Source organism: Phyllostomus hastatus, unplaced genomic scaffold (genome assembly GCF_019186645.2).
Source record: "Phyllostomus hastatus isolate PE091 unplaced genomic scaffold, TTU_PhHast_1.1 phas_contig_40, whole genome shotgun sequence".
Lineage (NCBI taxonomy): Eukaryota > Metazoa > Chordata > Mammalia > Chiroptera > Phyllostomidae > Phyllostomus > Phyllostomus hastatus.
The window spans coordinates 54,182,329-54,204,763 of NW_025333872.1; the positions used below are offsets into that span (position 1 = coordinate 54,182,329).

At 33.6% G+C, this 22,435-nt stretch overlaps 1 protein-coding gene across 4 annotated transcripts in view; it reads right to left on the reverse strand.

Moving 5' to 3' along the window:
- The window catches only part of HACE1 (HECT domain and ankyrin repeat containing E3 ubiquitin protein ligase 1), a 91,032-nt gene that overhangs the window by 51,634 nt on the left and 16,963 nt on the right, over positions 1-22,435 (reverse strand). For 3 of the 4 annotated variants that reach the window (XM_045843398.1, XM_045843397.1, XM_045843399.1), the window contains 4 exons: positions 16,243-16,374; positions 8,374-8,456; positions 1,356-1,452; positions 424-525 (listed from right to left, as the gene is read on the reverse strand). In XM_045843398.1, coding sequence (XP_045699354.1) covers positions 424-525; positions 1,356-1,452; positions 8,374-8,456; positions 16,243-16,374 — 414 coding nt within the window. Of the gene's footprint in view, positions 1-423; positions 526-1,355; positions 1,453-8,373; positions 8,457-16,242; positions 16,375-22,435 lie in introns of those variants that run through there. The other variant, XM_045843400.1, reaches the window with a different exon arrangement.

The window sequence follows — 22,435 nt, forward strand, 5'->3', positions numbered from 1 at the left end:
TTATTCTAAATACAGAATGCAGTAAACTAGTGAGTATTGATCATAACATGATATCTGTTAAGAAAGACCAGACACCCAGAAAAAAGAAGACTGATAGGGACAAGTATTAGCACAAAGTTTATTAATTATTATATAATTCATAACTTATCCTATAATGCAAATAAGCAAATTTAGCATTATATTATTATAAATAGTAAGTCATAATAAATTTATTGTATTATAAATATTTGTACTGTTATAGTATATTTATAAATATTATACTATTATTATAGTATTACAAATGTTGCAATACTTACAATAAAATTAATTATAAATATCACAATATGTATAATAATAAAATGAAGAACACATTTGTAAGCTGACATATCTGCTAAGCATGCATAAAGCTTGTTCTTTTATAAGCTGCTAGCACAATTACATTACCATGTTTTCTCGGAGATCTTCATTTTGTGTCATTTGAATAATCGTCTGGAAAAGCCTAGGGTGATACTGAATTAATACTTCACAGGTCTCTCCATATCCACCCTAATAAAAAATATTTAAAATTATCTAGGTTTAAAAATGAAGTTCCTAAAGGAAAACTTGTAGGCCCCACAGGTCAGGCGTGTAGTCCCACAATAGTGCCCCCACTTTGGAAGTCAATCAACAATCCAGGCCACCCATACTTCTGACTAACCAGAAGAAAGTCAGGAGTTCCCACAACCCCTCCTTGAGTTTGATAATTTGCTAGAGGAGCTCACAGAACTCAGGGAATCCCTTTACTACTACCTGTTCATTATAAAGGATGCAACTCTGGAACAGCCAATGGAAAGGATTCTTAGGCAACATATGTAGGAAGGAGCACAGAGCTTTGTGCCCTCTCTGAGCATGCCACCCTCCAAGCACTTTGACATACCCACCAACCCAGAACTGAGAAACTCACTTTTTTGGACTTTTAAGGAAGCTCCGTGATATAAGCATGATTGGTTAAATTATTGGTCATCAGTGACTGAACTCAAGCTGGAGCCTCTTCCCCCAGGAGTAGGGGAAGAGGGTGCCCTCTTAACCACAGGGTTGGCTCCTCTGGCAAGCAGCCCACATCTTGAAGCTATCTGGGGGCTTTCAGCCACTAGTCATCTCATTAATATACAAAAGGATAGTCTTACACTCTGGAGATTCCAAGGGTCTTAGAAGTTCTTGTGTCATAAACTGGGATAAAAACCAATACATATTTCTTAGATCACAGTTCTTTTGAAGAACATATTCCTCATAGAATAAAAATCTTTGAACCCACCCTCTCACTTGAAAAGAAAAGTGATTTTACCAGTCTGTTTCTATGATAAAGTAAGGGCCTAAGAAAATATTTAACAACATACCTGTACACATAAATCCAGAGGGGTTATTCCATTTTTATCTGGCAGATATTTGGCTCCTCGTAATAGAAGAATCTGTGCTGTGTCTCTCTGACCATGACTGTACAGAAATAGAACAAAATTGAAAATACAATCATTTTAATTTCAAGTTCTTCTCTAAGAATGGACAGTTAATATGAAATGAACAGAGGATGAACAATTTTTAAAAAGTGAGGGGAAGATCTGAACTACATTTTCAACAATCAGGAAAACATTCTCAATGTTAAGTCATACTTTCACTGTGTAGATAAGAAAATGACTTACTAAATCTTAGACTTGAACTTGGAACACATACAATAAATCATAACATTTTTTAAGTAAGTAGCTGCTACTTAGGCTTATGCTTTATTTTTTTTCTTCCAGTCACTTTTTTCTTAGCTCTAACCAGAGCTTCTTCCTACCACACAAATCCGAAAGACCTCATTACTCAAAATAAGAGTATATTTTGTGGCACTTTAATACTTGGAAAAAAATTAAAATGAAAAGAAATATCAAAGTAAGAGAATGGGGGAAGGGTTAGGGTTGGTTAGCCAAAAATACCATCTAGCTTCCAATCTTCATTTTATCAACCCACTCTGTCTGACTTCTGCTGACAACTATTCAACCTGACCTAGAATGGATAACTCTTTATCCACATGCCCCATTCTCTCCAGTTACTACTCTCTTTCTAATAGGAGCAAAATTAGAAACTACAATATTTTCAGCTAGAAGGCAGTTTATTTGGGGGTAACTTCAATGAGATAATCTGATCTTAGATACAGGAAATAGAAAACAAATTTACAGTTCAGGGACATTAAAGCTTTCAGCTAATTTTATGAAATGCCCAAGGAAGTCATACAGTTTGAAAGAGTATCTGATAAAAAATTTTATTTTGTAGATGAGAAAAGTTACTACCTCAAACACGGGTAAAACTAGAACTCAGATCTCTGGTCTTCTAGGCCAATAGTCTTTGCACAATACCATTACCTAAAAAGAAATGCCATTTCACAAAAAGAAAGACTACACAGATTTCTCTGAACCTTAGAAAAAAACTATTTATTCCTTTTTTACAAAATGACACTGTGTAAAGTATAATTTATAACCAACTGGTATTAAAGATTAAAAAAACAGGATCCTACTATAAATCTGGTGGCAGATAATAATAGTTATATCACTCTCTTGATATTTTATTGTAATACTGATTACCCTCCTTAATACAAGTAGTAATAGGCCCAAACTAACTTAAGAACAATATCTAAAACACTAAGCTGTACACACAAAACACAAAATAATTTTTTAAATGAACTATATCTAATTTACTCCAGAAAAAGCAAATTAAAAAACCATGTTTTTAATATATTCACATGTGCAATCTTTCCAATTGAACTGTAAACTTTTTGACAATACACTTGTTCCATAGCACTAAACATGGTAGTTGGTTTAGAACACATACTCAATACAACTGGTGAAATATATTACAAGTTTTAACTTTAGATACCATTCACAAATGGCATTTAAATAGAAGCTGTATTACAGAAAATTACAAGAGATTTCAATCTTAATTTATTTGAGGATCTATAGATGACTAGCATAATGTTTAGTTCTTTGTACAAAGCCTGATTTAATCGTAACATTGTTATAAAATAAGCATTCACTCCATTTTTCAGTTGAGAAAACCATAACCAAAGAATATAATGGAGTTGCTCAGTCAAAAGTTACATAGCACAGCAGAATTTAAACCTAGATCAGTCTGATGTCAAAGTCTTTCATTTATATTATATTGTTCTACCAAGATGAATAAACATATGGTTTACCCTCAAGCAATAAACAATTTAGTAGTCATGAAAGTATGATATCAGGTGCAAAGGGAAATATGCTTTGAGAACAATCCGGGGGTATCACACACTATGCACACAGATCACCATATACAAATGAGACACTGTTCAATATATGTGGTTTTTAGAAAGTCTCAAAGTAGGACTTCCGGCCAAGATGGAGGCATAGGTAGACACATTATGCCTCCTCGCACAACTAAAAGGAGGACAACAATAATTTAAAAACAAAAAACAACCAGAACTGACAGAAAATGGAACTGTATGGAATTCTGACAACCAAGGAGTTAAAGAAGACACATTCATCCAGACTGGTAGGAGGGGCGGAGACAGGCAGCTGGGTGGAGAGGACTCGCAGCAAGGTGGCAGGCAGCTGGCAAACCGGGTGGTCCCACACTGGCGTGCAGATAAACCGGGAGGAACAACTGGGGAGCGAGACAGACCTGGCCACCCAGGGCCCCAGTGCAGAGAAATAAAGCCTCAAATCTGACTGAAAACACCTGTGGGGGTTGAGGCACCAGAGGAAGAAACTCTCAGCCTCACAGGAGATCTGTTGAAGAGACCCACAGGGTCCTAGACCGTACACAACCCCACTCACCCAGGAATCAGCACCAGAAGGGCCCAATTTGCTTGTAGGTAGTAGAGGAAGTGACTGAAAATTGGCAGAGAGCGGAGCAAGTGGCATTGTTCCCTCTTGGACCCCTCCCCCACATACAGTGTCACAACACAGTGACCTGCATTACCCCGCCCTGGTGAATGCCTAAGGCTCTGCCTTTTATATGTAACAGGCACACTGAGACAAAAAAGGAATGGCCCAAATAAAAGAAGAGATCAAAGCTCCAGAAAAAATACAACTAAGTGATGAAGAGATAGCCAACCTATCAGATGTACAGTTCAAAACACTGGTTATCAGGATGCTCCAGGAATTCACTGGGTACTTCAACAGCATAAAAAAGACCCAGACAGCAATGAAGGTTGCATTATGTGAAATAAAGAAAAATCTACAGGGAACCAACAGTGACAGGAAGGAAACCAGGACTCAAATCAATGGTTTGGACCAAAAGGAAGAAAGAAACATTCAGCCAGAACAGAATGAAGGAACAAGAATTCAAAAAATTGAGGAGAGAATTAGGAACCTCCAGGAAAATTTGAAGTGTTCCAACATCCAAATCATAGGGGTGCCAGAGGAGAAGAGGATGAGCAAGAAATTGAAAACTTATTTGAACAAATAATGAAAGAGAACTTCCCCAATCTGGCAAAGGAAATAGACTTTCAGGAAGTCCAGGAAGCCCAGAGAGTCCCAAAGAAGTTGGACCCAAAGAGCAACACACCTAGGCATATCATAATTACATCAGACAAGATCAAAGATAAGAAGAGAATCTTAAAAGCAGCAAGAGAAAAGGAGAGAGTTACATACAAAGAAGTTCCCATAAGATTATCAGCTGATTTCTTGAAAGAAATCTTGCAGGCAAGAAGGGGCTGGAAAGAAGTATTTAAAGTCATGAAAGGCAAGGACCTACAACTTATTTTTTTATATTGATTGAGATATACCCCCTTCAAGAATATGCCAATGTACTTTTGGGAAACTAAGAAGTTAGCAAAGATTCAACTATTAAGAAACCTGTAGTACATCTAAAACACTTCTGAATTCTCAAGCACTTTCAGTCTTCTAACTTCAGGCTCGTTCAGTGATACAATTTGAAAACTTGTCTAAAGTGCACATAGTATATACACTCCAATATTTTTAGGAAACAAAAGCTTATGAAACAAAAACACCATATTTTTCCAATGGTCCTTCCCTATTCTATACGTTTACAGTTTTGAGTCTATGGGCTGTTTAAACCCAATTTATTTAATTCTGTTGCCTCACAAGGCAGATAAAAGCATTTCCACTTCATAAAGAAACAATGCTTCAGAGGTCAAGAAACCTGACTAAATGTTCAAAGCTTTGGGCTGCTTTCAAAACTTAAGCACTTTCTCCTATACATCTCAATACCTTTTGAATTTAATTCAAAATAAAAAAAGTTTTGATAGTTGATTCTTAAATAAGATACACGATAATACACCTAGTAATACATCTTAACCAGTAAAATCTTGCATTAAATTTAACTTTTTAATCCTCAAGCCCTATAATTTGTCTGCAGGGTCAAGCACTTTTAATTCCCACATTCCTTTCCCTTTTGTTTATCAGAGACCACATACAGATAATAACCATATCTTTAATGTATAAGAATACCTAGAAAACACAAATATTATTAAAAGACTGCTTATAAATGAACCATATTCCATATCTATTATCCTACTCTAATATGATGAATTTATTTTCCAGTTTCAATTTTCATCAGATTTGCTTAATGGTGTTTGTTCAAAGAGACCCAATGTTGCTAGATTAAAACTTAATGATGGGGGCCCTAGCCAAGTAGCTCAGTTTGTTACAGCATTATCCCAATACACCAAGGTTGCGGGTATAATCCCTGGTCAGGGCACATACAAGAATCAACCAATGAATACATAAGTAAGTGGAATAACAAATCAATGGTTTTCTCTTTCTCTAAAATCAATTTTTTAAAAAACTTAATGATGGGAATATAATACTAACAGAAAATACTTCTAAAACTTTTTTTACCATATCCCTATGCTTACACTAACTATATGAATATACCAGTACTATACAGTACTGATATACTTGTATTTTTCTATTAGATATGGCATTATTTTATAAAAGATATTTCTCAAACATGTAATTATAGTGACTGATTCATTCAAAAACATTTATTAAGCATTTCAGCAGAAAGCACTGTACTGCACATTGACTGTGGTGAATAAAATTTGGTCTAGTAGGGGAGACATACTATAAACAAATAAATAAACAATTACAAAATATAAAATACTGTGAAGGAATTGCTCATAATGCTTTAGTAGAAAATCTGGGAAGAGGCCCTGGCTGGTGTGGCTCAGTGGATTGAGAGCCTGCCTGGGAACCAAAGGGTTGCCAGTTTGATTCCCAGTCAGGGCACAAGCCTGGGTTTTGGGCCAGGTCCCCAGCTGGGAGCCCACGAGACCACACATTGATGTTTCTGTCCCTCTCTTTCTCCCTCCCATCCCCTCTCTCTAAAAATAAATAAAGAAAATCTTTAAAACAATAAAAAAGAAAATTTGGGGAGAGGCAAGGAGTCAGCCACATAAACAGCCTAGGGAAGCATATTTTGGGCAAAACAAACAGCATGTAGAAAAGAAAAGCCTGATGGAAAGAGTTGGCTGTGTCTGGGGAACTCAAAGAACACCAATGTGGCTGAAGAACAGTGAGTCAAGCCAGAGTTCAACCACACAGGTCTCACAGGTGAATGCAGAGTTTGGATTTTATTTTAAATGCAACAAAGAGGCACGGAAAAGTTTTAAATACACGGTTTAAAGACAAGGGAACAAGACCGATTCATTTCTTTAAAAGATCACTTTGGCAGCCGAGGAAAGAACAGATGGAAGGGAAGCAGAGGAATCAGGAAGACCAATTAAGAGACTACTGCAGTACTCTAGAGAGAGGTAACAACTTTAACCAAAGAGGTTTCAGTGAGTCAGAGAGAATGAAGAGATTCAAAATGTATTCTGAAAGTGGAATTTATAGAACTGACTAATAATTTCCAAGTTAAGGGACAGAGGAATAGAAAGAGAAAAAACAATGATCTAGTTTCTGGTTTAAACTGGAAGGATACAGGCTCCAATGGCTGAGCTGGGAAAAACTGAAGGAGGTTTAAAAAGGAAAATCAGAAAGCTGTGTTTTGGACACGTTAACATCAATATTCCAAGAGACTTGCAAGCGATGGTATAAATCAGACAGGTGGGCATTCAAATCTGAAGCTTCAAAGGAAGGTCTTATCTAGAGATAACCCCTCAGGATGGGATATAATTTCACACAATCAAATATTATTATTCATAAATTCAGGATACTATGGAAAAAACTAGTTATCTAGCCAAGCAACCAAATAATAATTTTAGAAACTGACTGAATTCAGATAAGATCTAAAGTTTAGAGCTCCAAAGTCCTTGTACTCTAATTCAAGGTTGTCCAATGATGATTTGCATCAGTGTAATCAAAGTAACATCAGAATTCCTAAAGAGAAGCTAAACAAGAAGAAAAGTAGGTGCTGTGTTTTTTGGACCATAACATGCATCTAGGTTTTAGAGGAAAATAGGAAAAAAAAAATTTGGAGCAAAAAATGTGGTAAAATATTTAATAATATAAATAGCATAATATTTCACCAATGTGAATGTAAATAGAACTCAACAGCAGCATTAGCAACCATTATTCCTCGCAAATGGGGGGTGGGGGGTGCGTCTTATAGTCTGAAAAATATAGTGTTTCAGTCTAAAACAAATCTCCAATAAAATGATATAAAACAGGAAAAAGGACCAAGAAAAAGAACAGCTTTCAGAAAAGCTCTTCTTATAATATTTGGATTTAAAAATATTAGAGCTTTTTAGAAAAGCTCTAATATTATGAACTGTTGCTAATTGCAAACAATTTTAACATAACATTGTATGCGTGTGTGTGTGTGTGTGTGTGTATCTATGTGTGGGAGGGTGTATGTTTATAAGTATTATATTGTTATCTCCACAAGGACTGGGCTGTATTTATTACTGTATCTCTAATGCCTATAATAATGGAAAACAGTGAGTGCTAGCTAAATGTCTGCATATTGCATAAATGAATCAATGAACAAAATGTATGCCTTAAGAAAATGAACCAGGACCAAGTGCAAAACTAACTTAATACGTAATTTAATGTTTTTTTTTAAGTTACAAATCCAGAGAAAGCAAAGACATGGCTCTAGACCAAGACATACTTTAATATCTTATCTCACTGGAACTGATCTGGTACTTAAGTTAAACTATGGAAATTATTGTATTATGTGTTCTCTTATTACTTAATAAGTAATTAATCTAAAATTAAATATTCAAATCAAAAGTTCCATTTATACCATATAAAGACAATATAATAGAAAATACTTTTCCTCACGCAGTTAACAACCATAATGCCATATCTTAAAAGACAGCTCAGTATTAATGAGAAAACAAGAGAGCCTTAGAAAATATACAGAAATGTTTGTGCCTGGAAATACAGTACATACACAACATTCTTTAATGACAGCATCTGGAAATATAAAATATCATACCTGCAAGCAAAGTACAATGGAGTGGCTCCTGATACATTTGGCCTGTTAATATCAGCACCACTGTCTAACAAGCATTGCACTGTCTGGGGAGAAAAGAAACAATTAAAAATAAAGCCAGAAAAGTCAAACAAAGACAAAATTATCACAATTTTTATCCATATAAAGAAAGTTCTTGCCACAACTTGAAGCTGTAAGGAATGAGTAGGAACATGACAATTATAATGGCTGAACAAATTCAGTTTTTGGTAAGCTCTCTTGAGTCTCTCAGGCCCTATACAATATATAAGGAATTATCAATGTAATATAAACTGTGTTAACCTGGGAAGGCTCTAGAAAGTTGGCACACAGAGCTATCACGGACGTTAAATTTGGCTAGTACATGCCTGGCCAGGTGCCTCACTTTGTTGGAACATTGTCCTACCCACCGAAAGATTGCAGATCTCATTTCTGGTCAGTCAGGGTGAGTACAGGAGGCAACTGATCGATGTTTCTCTCTTACATTGATGTTTCTCTCCACCCCACCTCCCAATTCAATAAACATATCCTCAGGTGAGAATTTTTTTTTAAAGTAATCTTAATTTTAAAAAACATTGGCACCCTGGCTTGTGTGGCTCAGTGAATTGAGCACCAGCCTACCAACCAAAGGGACAATGGTTCGATTCCCAGTCAGGACACATGCCTGGGTTGTAGGCCAGGTCCCCAGTCAGGTGAACATAAGAGGGAACCACACATTGATGTTTTTCTCTTTCTCCCTTCCTTCCCCTCTCTCTAAAAATAAATAAATAAAATCTTAAAAAAAAAAGTTAAAAAATTTGGCTGGCACAAATGAAAAACTAAATTTTATTTTATATTTAATCTAAGTTTAAACAGCTATTCACAGCTAGTAAATTTAACGGTACTGTTCTAAATATTTGAATTTAAAATACAAATTTTGCCTCTAAAAAGAAAAAATATGTACCACAGCTATAACTCTCTCAAAGTCAAAGAAAAAATATGTACCACAGCTATAACTCTCTCAAAGTCAAAGAACATAATTATTAAAGTACAAAATGTTAAAAAGTTAAGAATACTTTTGCTATAACAGCAGCCAATACTGACTCAGTTTTTCTGACCATCATTCCTGTTTTCTCATGTCCCCTAAGCTTTCCTTCTGCAACCGTCAATTACTAACAAAAAGTAAGCTAATCTAAAATCTTAAGAATACATATCTGATGATTAAGGGTTGAGCAAGGCTTGCCTGAAAACCTAAGAAGGAGGATCTTTTCTGGTTTTATTCCTATGACCCTAATTTTAATTTCTCCTGAAAAAGAAAATGTGTAAAAACATAGTTTTGGGAATCAGGCTGTTTAGTATTATTTCTGGATTGAACACACATGTTCATTTTTCTTGCTGTTCTAGAACTTGGTGCAATGGCAATAAAATAATCATGCTATAAAAACCCACAAGGAAGAACAGGAAAGAATACAACAGCATACTAGGTAAGTAAATCAGTTTGGGAATTGGCAAGCAAGTAGAGAAACAGAAACTGACGTAGCAGATCAAAGAAAATTAAAGTCTAAGTGCCTATAAACAGGGATTCCAACAACAAATCATCGATGCTTACTACAGAACACAAAAAATACAGTAGCCGATACTACCAAGTACATTGGAAGATAGGAACAGTTACATATAGCTAAAAACAGGAGTAGTTGAAAACCTATAAAAGAAACAATTGGATCTTCTCCCAGAACCCCTCTTTCCCAACCCATACAGTTAGCTACTAATGTACCTTACACTGTCTCAGGAAGGAGGTTTATTCTTTGGACAAAGTGAACAGGAAGGGTCTAGGCTGGCAGACAAGAAATACACCTGACTCAGCAGTAAACAACATTTACCTAACTATATATACAACTAATATTATCTAAGCAAAACTTGTGGTATAATTAATTTTAGAAATGGGGGAAGAGAGTATGGGAAGAGGATTTAAATTAGTTAAATCCTCACACACCATAACAAGAACTGATTTGCTGCTATCTAAAAGTTATGAACTGAGAAAAAGCAGCAGAAGCATGTTATTTGGAAATAGATACAAGAAAAGCAAGAAGAATTGAATATTGTTGCCTGGTGATCATGACTTGACAAAGAAGAATGATGGTTTAAGGGGCTATTATTTTTTATTACAAAGGTTTTAATAAAAATATTTTAAGATACACTATTCATATATTTCTTCTATTCCAAGAGAAATTCTAAGATCTATATAATCTATGTAATAGAAAGAATCAAACAATGAATATATAAATAACTGGAACAGTAAGTCAATGTCTGTCTCTCTCCCCCTCTCCCTCCCTCCCATCTAAAATCAATTTTTATAAAAAACAGGGACACTCAGAAATAGAACGAGAATGCCAGAAATAAATTGGTTGAAATGATACAGCATTTAACTAGTCCATTCCTTCCATCATTCAACAAAAATTTCAATGTCTATTATGAGCTAGGGACTACTCTAGATGCTTACAGCAATTAACAAAAGGGACAAAACTCTCTGCCTTTATGAAGCTTACATTCTAGTGGGAAAGGAATACCAAGAGACAAAAGAAATAAAGTATCTAGTGCACTAGATGGTAATAAAGTCTATCCAGAAAAAATGATAGAATTTGAATGACAGATTTGAATTCAATTTGTTTTAGCATATTTCTCTCCTCTAAACTCCTATACAAAATACTTGTGAAAACTGCATTATGTCTTATTTTATGGCTTTTCATTTACTTGCAAAAATCAAGCTCTGCAGCTTACAATTTAGTAAATATAAATGTAAAAGTATACCAACATAAATAATTGTGGCTGATAGCTGATTACTTCTTTTTTCCAAGTTATCACAACACAATTTTAAGAACAACAGTGAACTGATATCATTTTATATGCCTCATTTAGATCACCAAAATATGATTTTAAAATAATTCAGAATTTGAAATTCCCTCCTCCCCTTAAAATATAATTATCCTCATATTTCTAGATAATCTACAATGGGGGATGGGGGTCTTCTTCCTTATGGAATAAGAAAGTGCCAGGAAGGAAACTTGAAGAAAAAGCATTGAAAGGGGATTTTCATATAGGCTGGAAAAAATCCTTAAGAAACAACGCATTTTCATCAGATTTCATGACCTTTCAAATGATAAAACAATATCTTGAGTAGAAAACTAATGTGCAAAGCTGATGTTTGGGTCAATCACAAAAGTCATTTAATTGAAGGCAGTGACTAACAAAGACCACCTGTGCCCAATACACTGATAAATTACAAAGTAAGAAATCCAAGGCAGCTCCACTTTATCAATGCCAAGTCTCTAAACAATGCTGATCAAAGTAAAAAGGAATAGATATTCAATATTAAAACTACAGGTAAAAATCTATTATTATGTTATCATATGCTAAAAGACCAAACAACAAAAAAATTTGTTTTAATTTTTTTAAAAGTAATTCTGTTTATTAATCAATGTCACCCCAATAAATTTAATTAAATTTTAAAAGTTCTGCTCTGATGACATGATTTAATGGCAATGCACAAATAAGCACTAAGAAAAATGGCCAACTCAGTAATCAGTGACTGGTTTGCATGTCTTCTCTAAAAATCTGTCCACATAAAACTATAGAGACTTTGAACTCTTATGTAATATCTAGCAAAAAAAATCAATATTATCTATTCATATGAGAAAAAACAGAGTAAGAGAACTTTCTATTTTTTCCCACATTTCCCAAAAGTGATAAATGAGAAATCTAACATTAGAATAAATAAAATTACTCAAAACCTAAAAATACAAAAAATATATAATGTTAGTCTATCTTTTCTGCCTCGAGGCTGATCCATCAATGTTTTCACAAAGCTTTAAATGTATGTCTGTCCTATAATCTCTGGATGAAAAGCTTGGAAGCTGACTAAAGATATCAAGAGAGCTGACTGAACATAGGTGAGTGACCACTGTTCCTTAACAAGCCTACGAATTTCAGCGAAAAAAAAAATGTAGTCAGTTCTATCAAAGATAGTCTATAATACCAGTGTCAAAGGACTGCTTTTACATTTCAGGAACTTAAATCTACTCTACGCAGGGTTCAGCTATCATTTTATATGTTTGCAAAGCTTCATATTCAGTATATAAATTTAGCAATATAAAATTTATTCTGATAAAAATAAAATTTATTTATAAGCAAATTGAAATTTGTCCATAAAATAATTCTGCTGTGTACTCTAACTTACATAAATTAAGACTGAACCACCTCATAGTTCTCTAGGGTTTCTCAATCCAAGTTATTCCAGAGAAACATTAAGCAACTATTTGTGGCAATTCAACACATTAATAAATTTTAACTAATTACAACGAAAAAAGTTACCAAAAAGTAAGTTCAATTTATGGCCAAAAAAATCAGAGTCAATTACACATATGCAGAATAATGTTAAGTTTCACTACTCTTTCTAAAAATGTGTTTAAAACTCAAACAACACATTAGGCCTAACTTACTGCACAAGAGTAAACGAATTAAGGATCCAGATAATCCTCTCTATATTGCCTTGTAGAATCACATTATCCATATTAATAATGACTGTTAACAGCACTCATACTATTATTGCTTTTAAGTGTCTTCCAACATGTTTACAACATTTTTCCTAATTATGTAATCAGTAAAGAATATATACCTTAGGAGGCACATAAGCCAGGGAAAGAAAAAGTTGTCAAAGATTATATAATAAGCCAGCTGAATAATCAAACTCTGAAATGACTTGTTAAAATTAATATCCAAAAACAAGTCATAATTTTAATATTGTACAGCTAATAACAACTGACCTAAGGACAGTTATAAAGAATTACATTATTAAGGAGTTATGATCTTTTCTTTCACCTGATCATTTACAAATAGGAATAGTTTAAAATCACAGTGCTATTATGTTGCATCTATATGAAATCATAACAACTTCTTAGTTACAACAAAAATGAGCATACCAAATCTTTTAACTTTAAAAAACAGTAATGTAAATCTGGAAAACATTTCTTGTCATTAGAGCAAAAATATAGTATTCAATTACAAATTCATTATTTTTTTCAATTACAGGGAGTAGGCTCTAATTCTAATTTCACTCCTAACAGTGTGATCATGGATGAGTCATCTGATTTCCAATTCTGTAACGCTGAATGCTCCACCTCTAAAAATCTACACTTAGTTATTAGGAGTGTCAATTCAAAGCAAAAAAATACTTTTAATATAGTGGTTAAAACATAATTTCAGTTGCAAGTGACAAAACCACAATTTTAAATAAATAAAGTAGGTGGAGGAGGGATTATCACGCATCCTTGAGACTTTCCCTAACATTAGACAGTATATTTCAGAGAATTTCTTTATCATAGCTGTCTCTTTAATTTGAAAAGCAATGATATTTTTATAAATGTTTTCTAAATAGTTTTCTTTCCCTCTTTGAAGTTTTATATTACATTTTTTAAAAATTACATAAGCAATATGCAAGCTTTTCAGCTTAAATATAAACTAAAAACTTGAAAACCATGTCTACACCGACACCAGTTTTGAATACCTTTTAATGATTTTATGCAAGAACTGGCTACTTTAAGATCATGGAAAGGCCATTTTCACTTGCCACTAAAATAAGTCACTATGATACCTGACAAAATATTTTAGATGCAGTACTCAGCTTATGAAAAGATATACAAAGGGTTAAAAAAATCAATAATCCCTATCCTACAACAAATTATCATATCTCATAACCCAATAAATCATATCTAACTAAAGATAAAAGGGTATGCTTATCTACTGACATCTGAAACAGCCCAGAAATACATGAATAATTATGAAACACATGTAACATCAGCACCTATCAACACAGATTTTTAGAGGTACAATTCACAGATACAATTTAAAGGTACAAATTTTTGAAAATTCCTTTTTGCCCTAATTGAAGGATTAAAGATGAATAAAATGATTTAGAAAATGGTCAGTTTTAAACATTATCTGTATATGATCCTTGCAGATAACTATAATTGAACAACTATGACAGAATGGAATGTCACTCACTAATACAATCAACCCCAAGTCAACATGGTTTTTTGTACACTTCCTCCTCTACTATATCTGCAAAATCTCACCCTGTAAAACTCATCACCACAGTGAAGTCAGGCTCCCTATAAATCTTCTGAGAATACAATTCTTCAAAGGCATTTGGCTATGAGGAATTCTCCCTTACTTTACCACACCTGCTTTAGGTTGCAAACCATATGGAATATATTATACTTATACTAACTACCTTTCAATAACTTCAGAAGGCAATTCTAAATTTCTAATGCAGCCTGTAATGCACATGTTTTGAAATAAGAGTTCCTATGTAATTCTTGCTTCTTCACTGATTCAAGGCAACTAAAATTAGCTTTTGTAGATCACTTCTAATCTGAATTCCAACTTTTCCTACACCAGTTTCTGGGCACACAGGTAGGTTTTGCAATCTTAGTAAATGACACTCCACTTACTGTTATAGCAAAACAGTGTTTTTATCAAAGCAAGTGCTTTTCTGTCCTGTGAGAGCTAACAGGAGAACTGACTCTCTAATAAGCATGAGCTGCTTAAAAACCTGGGCCACTCAAAATTAAAATATTTCAGGTAGACTTTTTTTCATATGGAATACTTTTAAAATATAATAGTGTAGACTCTAAGAAAGTAAAAAATAATGAGAAGGAATATACCTTGAAAACATTGGGTTAGTTTTCAGATGATAAAAAACAAAAAACTTAAAATGAACAGTGATGTTCAGAAGAAATTCCCAGAAGAAAAAAAAACAATCCCATATCCTTTTTATTCAACTCTTATTAAACATAAGACAATGTCAACCTTGGCCTCACTATCTTAAAGAAGTAAAATATTCTGTGAATTGAGGTCATACATAAAGCATCTAATCATGTAGGATCCTACATTCTGAACCCATAGGAAAAAAGTGTTTGCAGAGATGGATATCCAAGATTTCACTAAGAATTCTCTCAACAAAAAGGTAACACTCAGATAGTATACAAAAAATAAATTTAAAAAAATTATGTATCTTTGTAGTTGGTGGTGGTGGCTTTTTGTTTTGGGTTGGTCTTTGCTGTTAACGTTATGATTAGAAAGTAAATAAATAAAATCTATTATGAACAATAGTAAATGTGAAAAAAAATGAAAGTAACCAGGAAATCACAGGAAATTATAGCAAAGCAGAAATTCATCTAAAATCTTATGTTTACAACTTTTATATAAAGTAGCAAAGTCTCCTAATGAGAGAGAAAACTAGAAGCAATTTTAAAAGCCAAATGTTTGTACATGGGAATAAGAGAAAAGTATGGTTATAGAACAAATGCATAATTTCAGAAATCTAAAGTCAGAAAGAAAACTACGGTCACTCTAGTCCTTGTATCATATTCCAAAGCAGCAAATAGGATAATACAAGTTAACTATTTAAGAAATGCTGGTATTCACTTTTTTTACTATTTAATTCCAATAACTGAGGCTTAGAAGTAAAAAATAAAATATGAACTAGTTGATAAAACTGAGAAGAAAACATAATTGTTAAAGTTATATATGAACATACTACATTAAAATTTTAATATATTCAGCTATTAAAAATCTACAAATCAGAAATAAAACTGAAATCCAAGTTATAAATATTTTAAACAGATTTAAAGCACTATTTTCTATTCCTTTTTTCTACATAAAATATATAAATCAGAAGACTATGATAAAGAAAATGTAATAACAAGATTTTGCTATAATGCTTCATGTTCCCAGTTATGCACAGTAAAAATCTTCTCACAGATTCAAACTTTTAAAAAATAAACACATGCAACTTAAAATTCTCACAGCTGAATTTACCGTCTTGTGACCATTCTGGCAGGCCACATGCAGTGCTGTCTGCCCCATGGCATCCTCAACATCAACATCACTGACGTGTTGTACAAGGTCATGGAGTAGCTCCGTCCGCCCATTCACAGCCAGCCAGTGTATCTGTGCAGCCATTCAGTTACTTAACATTTATGCAAGAGTTTTTCATATAAAAACAACAGATAAATAATGCTATTATTTCCCAAACTGTGAGCATAATATACACACTGAAGACTAAAATTAAAAATGTAAGTCTATATTTTTTCCAGAATTTTTATATGGGAAAAGATGCATCAAGATGTATGTTAGTTATATCACCATGTATTTCAAAATCAAGCACTTTATGGTTCAAATCCTGGACTCGATGCATATCTTATCTCTTGAAAAAAGGTAGTGAATATTTTTCTCTTCCCAGAAGCAAACATGAGTTAAAAAGTAATTAATAAAGTAGGTATCATATTCTTTACTTTTTGTACTTTACAATTAACACATGTACAAGTAATAAAACATATAGGGAGGATAAAAAACTACCAAACACCAATAAGTCTATCACTCAAAGATAATCAATGTTAAAATTTTGGACTATGTAAACCATGTATTTTTATTTGACTTTTTTCCAATTAAAAAATATATCATGATGATTAAGGACATGCACTCAGTGACAAGACATACGATGTCTACGGGCAAGAGGAGTGGACTACCTCAAGACACAAGGTACCTTCAGTGAGGACAGCAAAGGGTGTCCACAGAAACCAGCCATCTGGCTGATACAGATTGTTTTGTCTGATGTTGTGAACCGGCCTATCTCCACTAGTCCTGTATACTGTCCAAAGCAATTTTTTTCTATGAACAACCCTTGTTAAACAAATCAAAATACTTAAAATCTCAGCAGAGGGAACTTAAAACCACTTTGTGGAAACATCAACCTGGGCAGCAAGAGAAAAACAGACATGTAAAATTTTGTTGTTTCCAGTCTGTATATGAAAAAATAAATCAAAAGGAAAAAAGTAACTAAATATATTAGTTGATCCTTCAACATAAGCCTCACCTTTCATTTTAAAGGTTTCCATGGAATTTAGTTATTTTATCTTTCAGCCATATGCTAACTTTTTTTCTCTTGCCAACATGTGTAAAAAGGGAAGTCAATTAAAACTGCAAAAAATGTGGTATTCCTCCGTAACTGAAGTCATAAAATGTTCTGTGGTGCTAATCAAAGTTTCCTCTTGCTGATACTGAATAAATTTTTGAAAAATATATATATCTGTATCACAAAAACTTGTTTTAAAATGGCAGCTTGAACACATGCATCAGATCTATTTCTTCCCCAAACACCACTGAAATGACAGTAAAGAGTACTTCATCTTAAAGGATAAACTCAATATGGTAAAGAAAAGAATACAACAGCAACCAATTTTAGAAACTGGAAGCTTTTGACTTATCAAAACCAAAAGCTGAATCCTGCAGTAGTGAAAGCCAAGGATGGTGATTCCTAAAACAGAACTCCCCAAAGACCTAAGAATCATCAGTTATCACCTCCTGAAACAGAAGTGAATGTGGGACTAAAACCAGATCAGCTGACAGATTTGATAAGATTTAGATCCTTAGGTCCCCAACCCTTCCCTACTCTGCATAGCTAAGAAATGTCCCTCCTTAATCTGAGAGAACACAAGAGGCTTAAAAATAAAAATGTCTACATAAAAGACACTGAGACAAGAACAACACACTGAAAAAGGAAGATGATGTGCAAGTTTACACACTGAATACTGAAATCCCAAAACATTCTCCTATACCCAGCATCCAGAAGGCTAACCAGTTCAAGAGTAAATGCCTAAGAAAAATTACATCAGAGAGAATCCTAAAGGCAGATCACCCTACACTGAAGCCCACAGTGCACAAACCTCAGTCATTCAGAGCTTTCAAATAGCTTTTTCCTGTCCCACCAAACACCTGACAATTGCAGCTAATCTAAAAGATAAAATACAAAATAAACTAAAAGCAAAAAGTACAGAAGAAAAGGTACCATGAATATGCAAGAAAAAAACCTTGAAAAGGAAAAACTACATTTAATATTCTCAGAGACAGAACATGGTGACTACATCCTTAAAACAAGAACATGATAAAAAAAATTTTTAAGTGGACAGTTCCAAAAAAACTCTCAAAAATTAATAATGTGATTAGAGACATGCAAACTCAAAAGATTTAGCAGATAATATTGAAAAAGTCTCCCAGAAAGCATAAAAAGACAGAGAAAAGGAAAAACAAGAGAAAAGGTAAGAAGACTAAAACGCTAGGCCAAGAGATCTAATATTCAAACAATAGGAATTCAAAAAGGAGAGAGCAGGGAAAACAGGGGAGAGGAAATCATCAAAGAAATCATTTATGAAAATTTCTCATGAGCTCCCATTACATGAGTTTCCAGGTTGACAAAATGTCAGTATTATCCAGCCAAATGGATAAAATTAATCCAGACCAGGACATATAATTATGAAATTTTAGCACTCTAAAAACAAAGTAAATTCTAAGTTTCTAGAGAGAGAAAAAAAAAACAGGTTTCATAAAAAGAATCATAATCAAAATCACACCAAACTTCAAAGCCAAAAGCCAGAAGAAGAAAAAGCAATGCTTTTAAAATCCTAAGGGAAAACATTGTCAAGACTAGAATTCATTGTCACTTCAAATGTCAGACAAACTCAAAGATTCAAGTAATATTCAGTCATGCTAAGTACCAACAAATTTGCCTCCTATACATTCTTTCTCAGTTAATTACTAGAAATTGTACTCCAGCAAAGTGACAGAATAGTTACTAGAAAATACAGATATAGAACCTATATAATAAAGAACCCCAAAACCCAAGAGAAAGGCAAAAGGAATCTCTAGGACGATGGTGACATTCCAAAAAGTGTGAAGTAGGCTTAGAAATCAACCAATCTGGCCTAGAGAGAACAGCAGTCTCCATGAGACTCCTTCAAAACTAATCAAGGTACTGGCCCTAACCGGGGTGGCTCAATGGGATAAGCATCTTTGGAAAGGTCACCCCATGGCACTCAGGGTCAGGGCACTTGCCTGGGTTGCAGGCCTGGTCCCCTGAGGGCATGTGAGAGGCAAACAATTGATGTTTCTCTCCCACATCAATGCTTCTATTTCTCTTTCCCCCTCCTTTCCCTTCTCTCTAAAAATAAATAAATAAAATCTTTAAAAAAGAGAGAAGGAAAAAGGTGCTGAATACATATTATGAGGGTACAAAGCTTAGGCAAAGTTTGCTAACAAAGTAATAAGTACTTAGAAAACTTGAAAAAAAATTTAAGCTACAATAAGGCAAGAAACAGAAATAAAAGGCATACAGATTGGAACTGAAAACTATCTCTGTTTGCATATAACAAAAAATCCCATGGAATGTACAAAATCTCCTAGAAATCATAAGTGAGGTTAGCAAGTTCACGACCAAAACTCAAAAAGCAAACACATTTCTACCTACTATAGAAATGATGCAGAAAACATGCAAAAACCAAAATTAAAATCATAATACCATTTACAACTGCTCCAAAGAAAATGAAATACTTAGATATACACTTAAAAGATGTACAAGATCTAAATTGCTAAAGAGTACAAAATGCTGAGGACAGAAATCTAAGACCTAACTAAATAGCAAGATCTACTGAGTTTATAGATTGGAAGATTCAACACAGTAAAGATGTCAACTCTCCCCAAGTTTAATGCAGTTTCAATAAAAATCCCAGTTAGAATTTTTTGTCATAGACAAGCTTATTCTAAAATGTACATGAAAAGACAAAGGAATCAGAATAGCTACCATAATCTTACCAAAATAAAAAGTAGGAGGAATTACTCTACCTGATATTAAGGCTTACTGCATAGCTACAATAACCAAGACAGTGTAGTATTAGCAAAAGGACAGACACACAGATCAGTGGAACAGAACTGAGGACCCGGAAGTGAGGCTACACAAATATGCCCAACAGGTTTTTGAGAAAGATGCAAAACCACTTTCATGCAGGACGGGTAGCCTTTTCAACTAACAATGTTAGAGTAATTGGACTTCGTAGGCACAAAAAATGAACCCTGACTTAAGTGTCACATCTTATACTGATATGAGTTCGAAACAGATCATAAGACTCAGATGTAAAATGTACAATTATAAAACTTTTTGAAAAACGATAGGAGAAAATCTTCAGGATCTACAGCTAGATGGAGTTCTTTTCCATAAAAGGAAAAACTGTATATTGGACTTCATCCAAATTTAAAACTTTTGCACTATAAAAAAAAAACCCTGTCAAGTTTGAAAAGGCAAACTAAAGATTTGGAGAAAATATCTGTAAAGGACTAATCTTTGACAAAGAACTGCTATCTTCAATATATAAAGAATTGCCACAACTCAACAGTTAAAAAATCCAATTATATATAAATGGGACAAATGACATGAACTATCATTTTACATAAAAGGATGAAAAAATGGTAAAAAAAAGTACAGGAAAACATGCTTAACATTAGCAATTAGGCAAATGCAAGTTAAAACCACAATAGGTATCACTATATACCTACAGTAATAATAACTAAAAAACAGTAACAACACCAAATGCTGGTGAGGATGCCAAAAAACGAGATTCCTAGTGGGGCTTTAAAATGATACAGCCACTCTGGAAAAGTTAGGCAGCTCGTTTGAAAATTAAACATAAAACTGTCATACAACCCAGCAACTGCATTTCTGGGCATTTATTCCAGAGAAATGAACATTTTTATATTCACACAAAAGCCTGTACACTAGTGTTTGTGTTTATAGCAGCTTTATTCACAATGGCTCCAAACAGGAAAGAACTCAGATGTCCTTCAATAGGTGATGGTTAAACAAACAGTGGTATACTGTTTGTATACTAGTCCTTATATACAAGGAATACTAGTCAGTAAAGTAAAAGAACGAAGTATTTATACGCACAAAAATCTGAATCAATCTCCAGGGAATCTAATGAGCACACAACAGCCAATCCCAAAAGGTTCTATGCGGTATGATTACATTTTTATAATATTCTTGAACTGAAGCAGATTAGTGGTTGCCAGGGATTGGACATGGAATTAAGGGGAAGAAAGGTGTGGTTAGAAAAGAAAAACAGCACACCACTGTAGAATTAGAAACGTCTGGAATATTGACTATGGTAATAGACACATGGACCTACACAGGTAATAAAACTGTATACAACTTAATATACATACATACAAGTAAAACTGTATACAAGTAAACAAGTAAAACTAGGGAAATGAGTAAGATTGAATCAATGTCAATATCCTGGTCATGATATTATATTATACTATGGTTCTGTAAAATGTGATCATTGAGAAACTGGGTAAAATGTAAAGGTGATTTTTTCTGTATCATATATTACAATTGCATATGAATCTACAACTATCTCCATTTTTTACGTGTGATTATTAACTACATGGAAAACAAAATGCATTGTAAGAAAAGTAACTATAGAAAACAACTTAGCCTAACTATGAATAGTTTCAATAAAGTCAAAAATTAAAACACTGAAAAATGATGTCACTAAAATTATGACTATATTTGTAAAGTTATGAGGGAAATGTGCTTGTACATGATGGAATATAAGGAAGAGAGAATGAAAAAAGAGAGCAATAATCTTATCTTCCAGAAAGTCAATAGCTGATGCCTATTGAATTGAAAAACTCAAAAAGGAGAAATATTAGCATGTTATTCAGGTACAGGAAAACGAAGTTTTTAAATCCATTAAAAATATTTGAAAGGAGTTGACTATGAAAGGAGAATTTTGAGGGTTGGAAGATCAAGAGAATGTTTTATTTTGTTGGGGAACAAGGGTATCATAAGGTATTTGTATATTTGTTTGAGGTAAAATGACATACAGCATGTCACACAATTCACCTACTTAAAGTATACAATCCATTGGTTTTTACAATACTCAGAGTTGTACAATCATCAACAAAAACATGTACCCATTAGTAGTCACTGCCCATTTCCTGAGACAGATAAAATACAGACATAGATATAAATATGCAGATAGATAAAAGTACACCTTAACTTTGTCACCTGCATGAAATCAGTCACCACTGACTTCAGTATTTCTTACTGATGTTCTTTTTGCTTTGTTCTCACAGAACTTTCTCTTAGAGGCAGTGAGTTCTTTGATAGTAGCTGGGA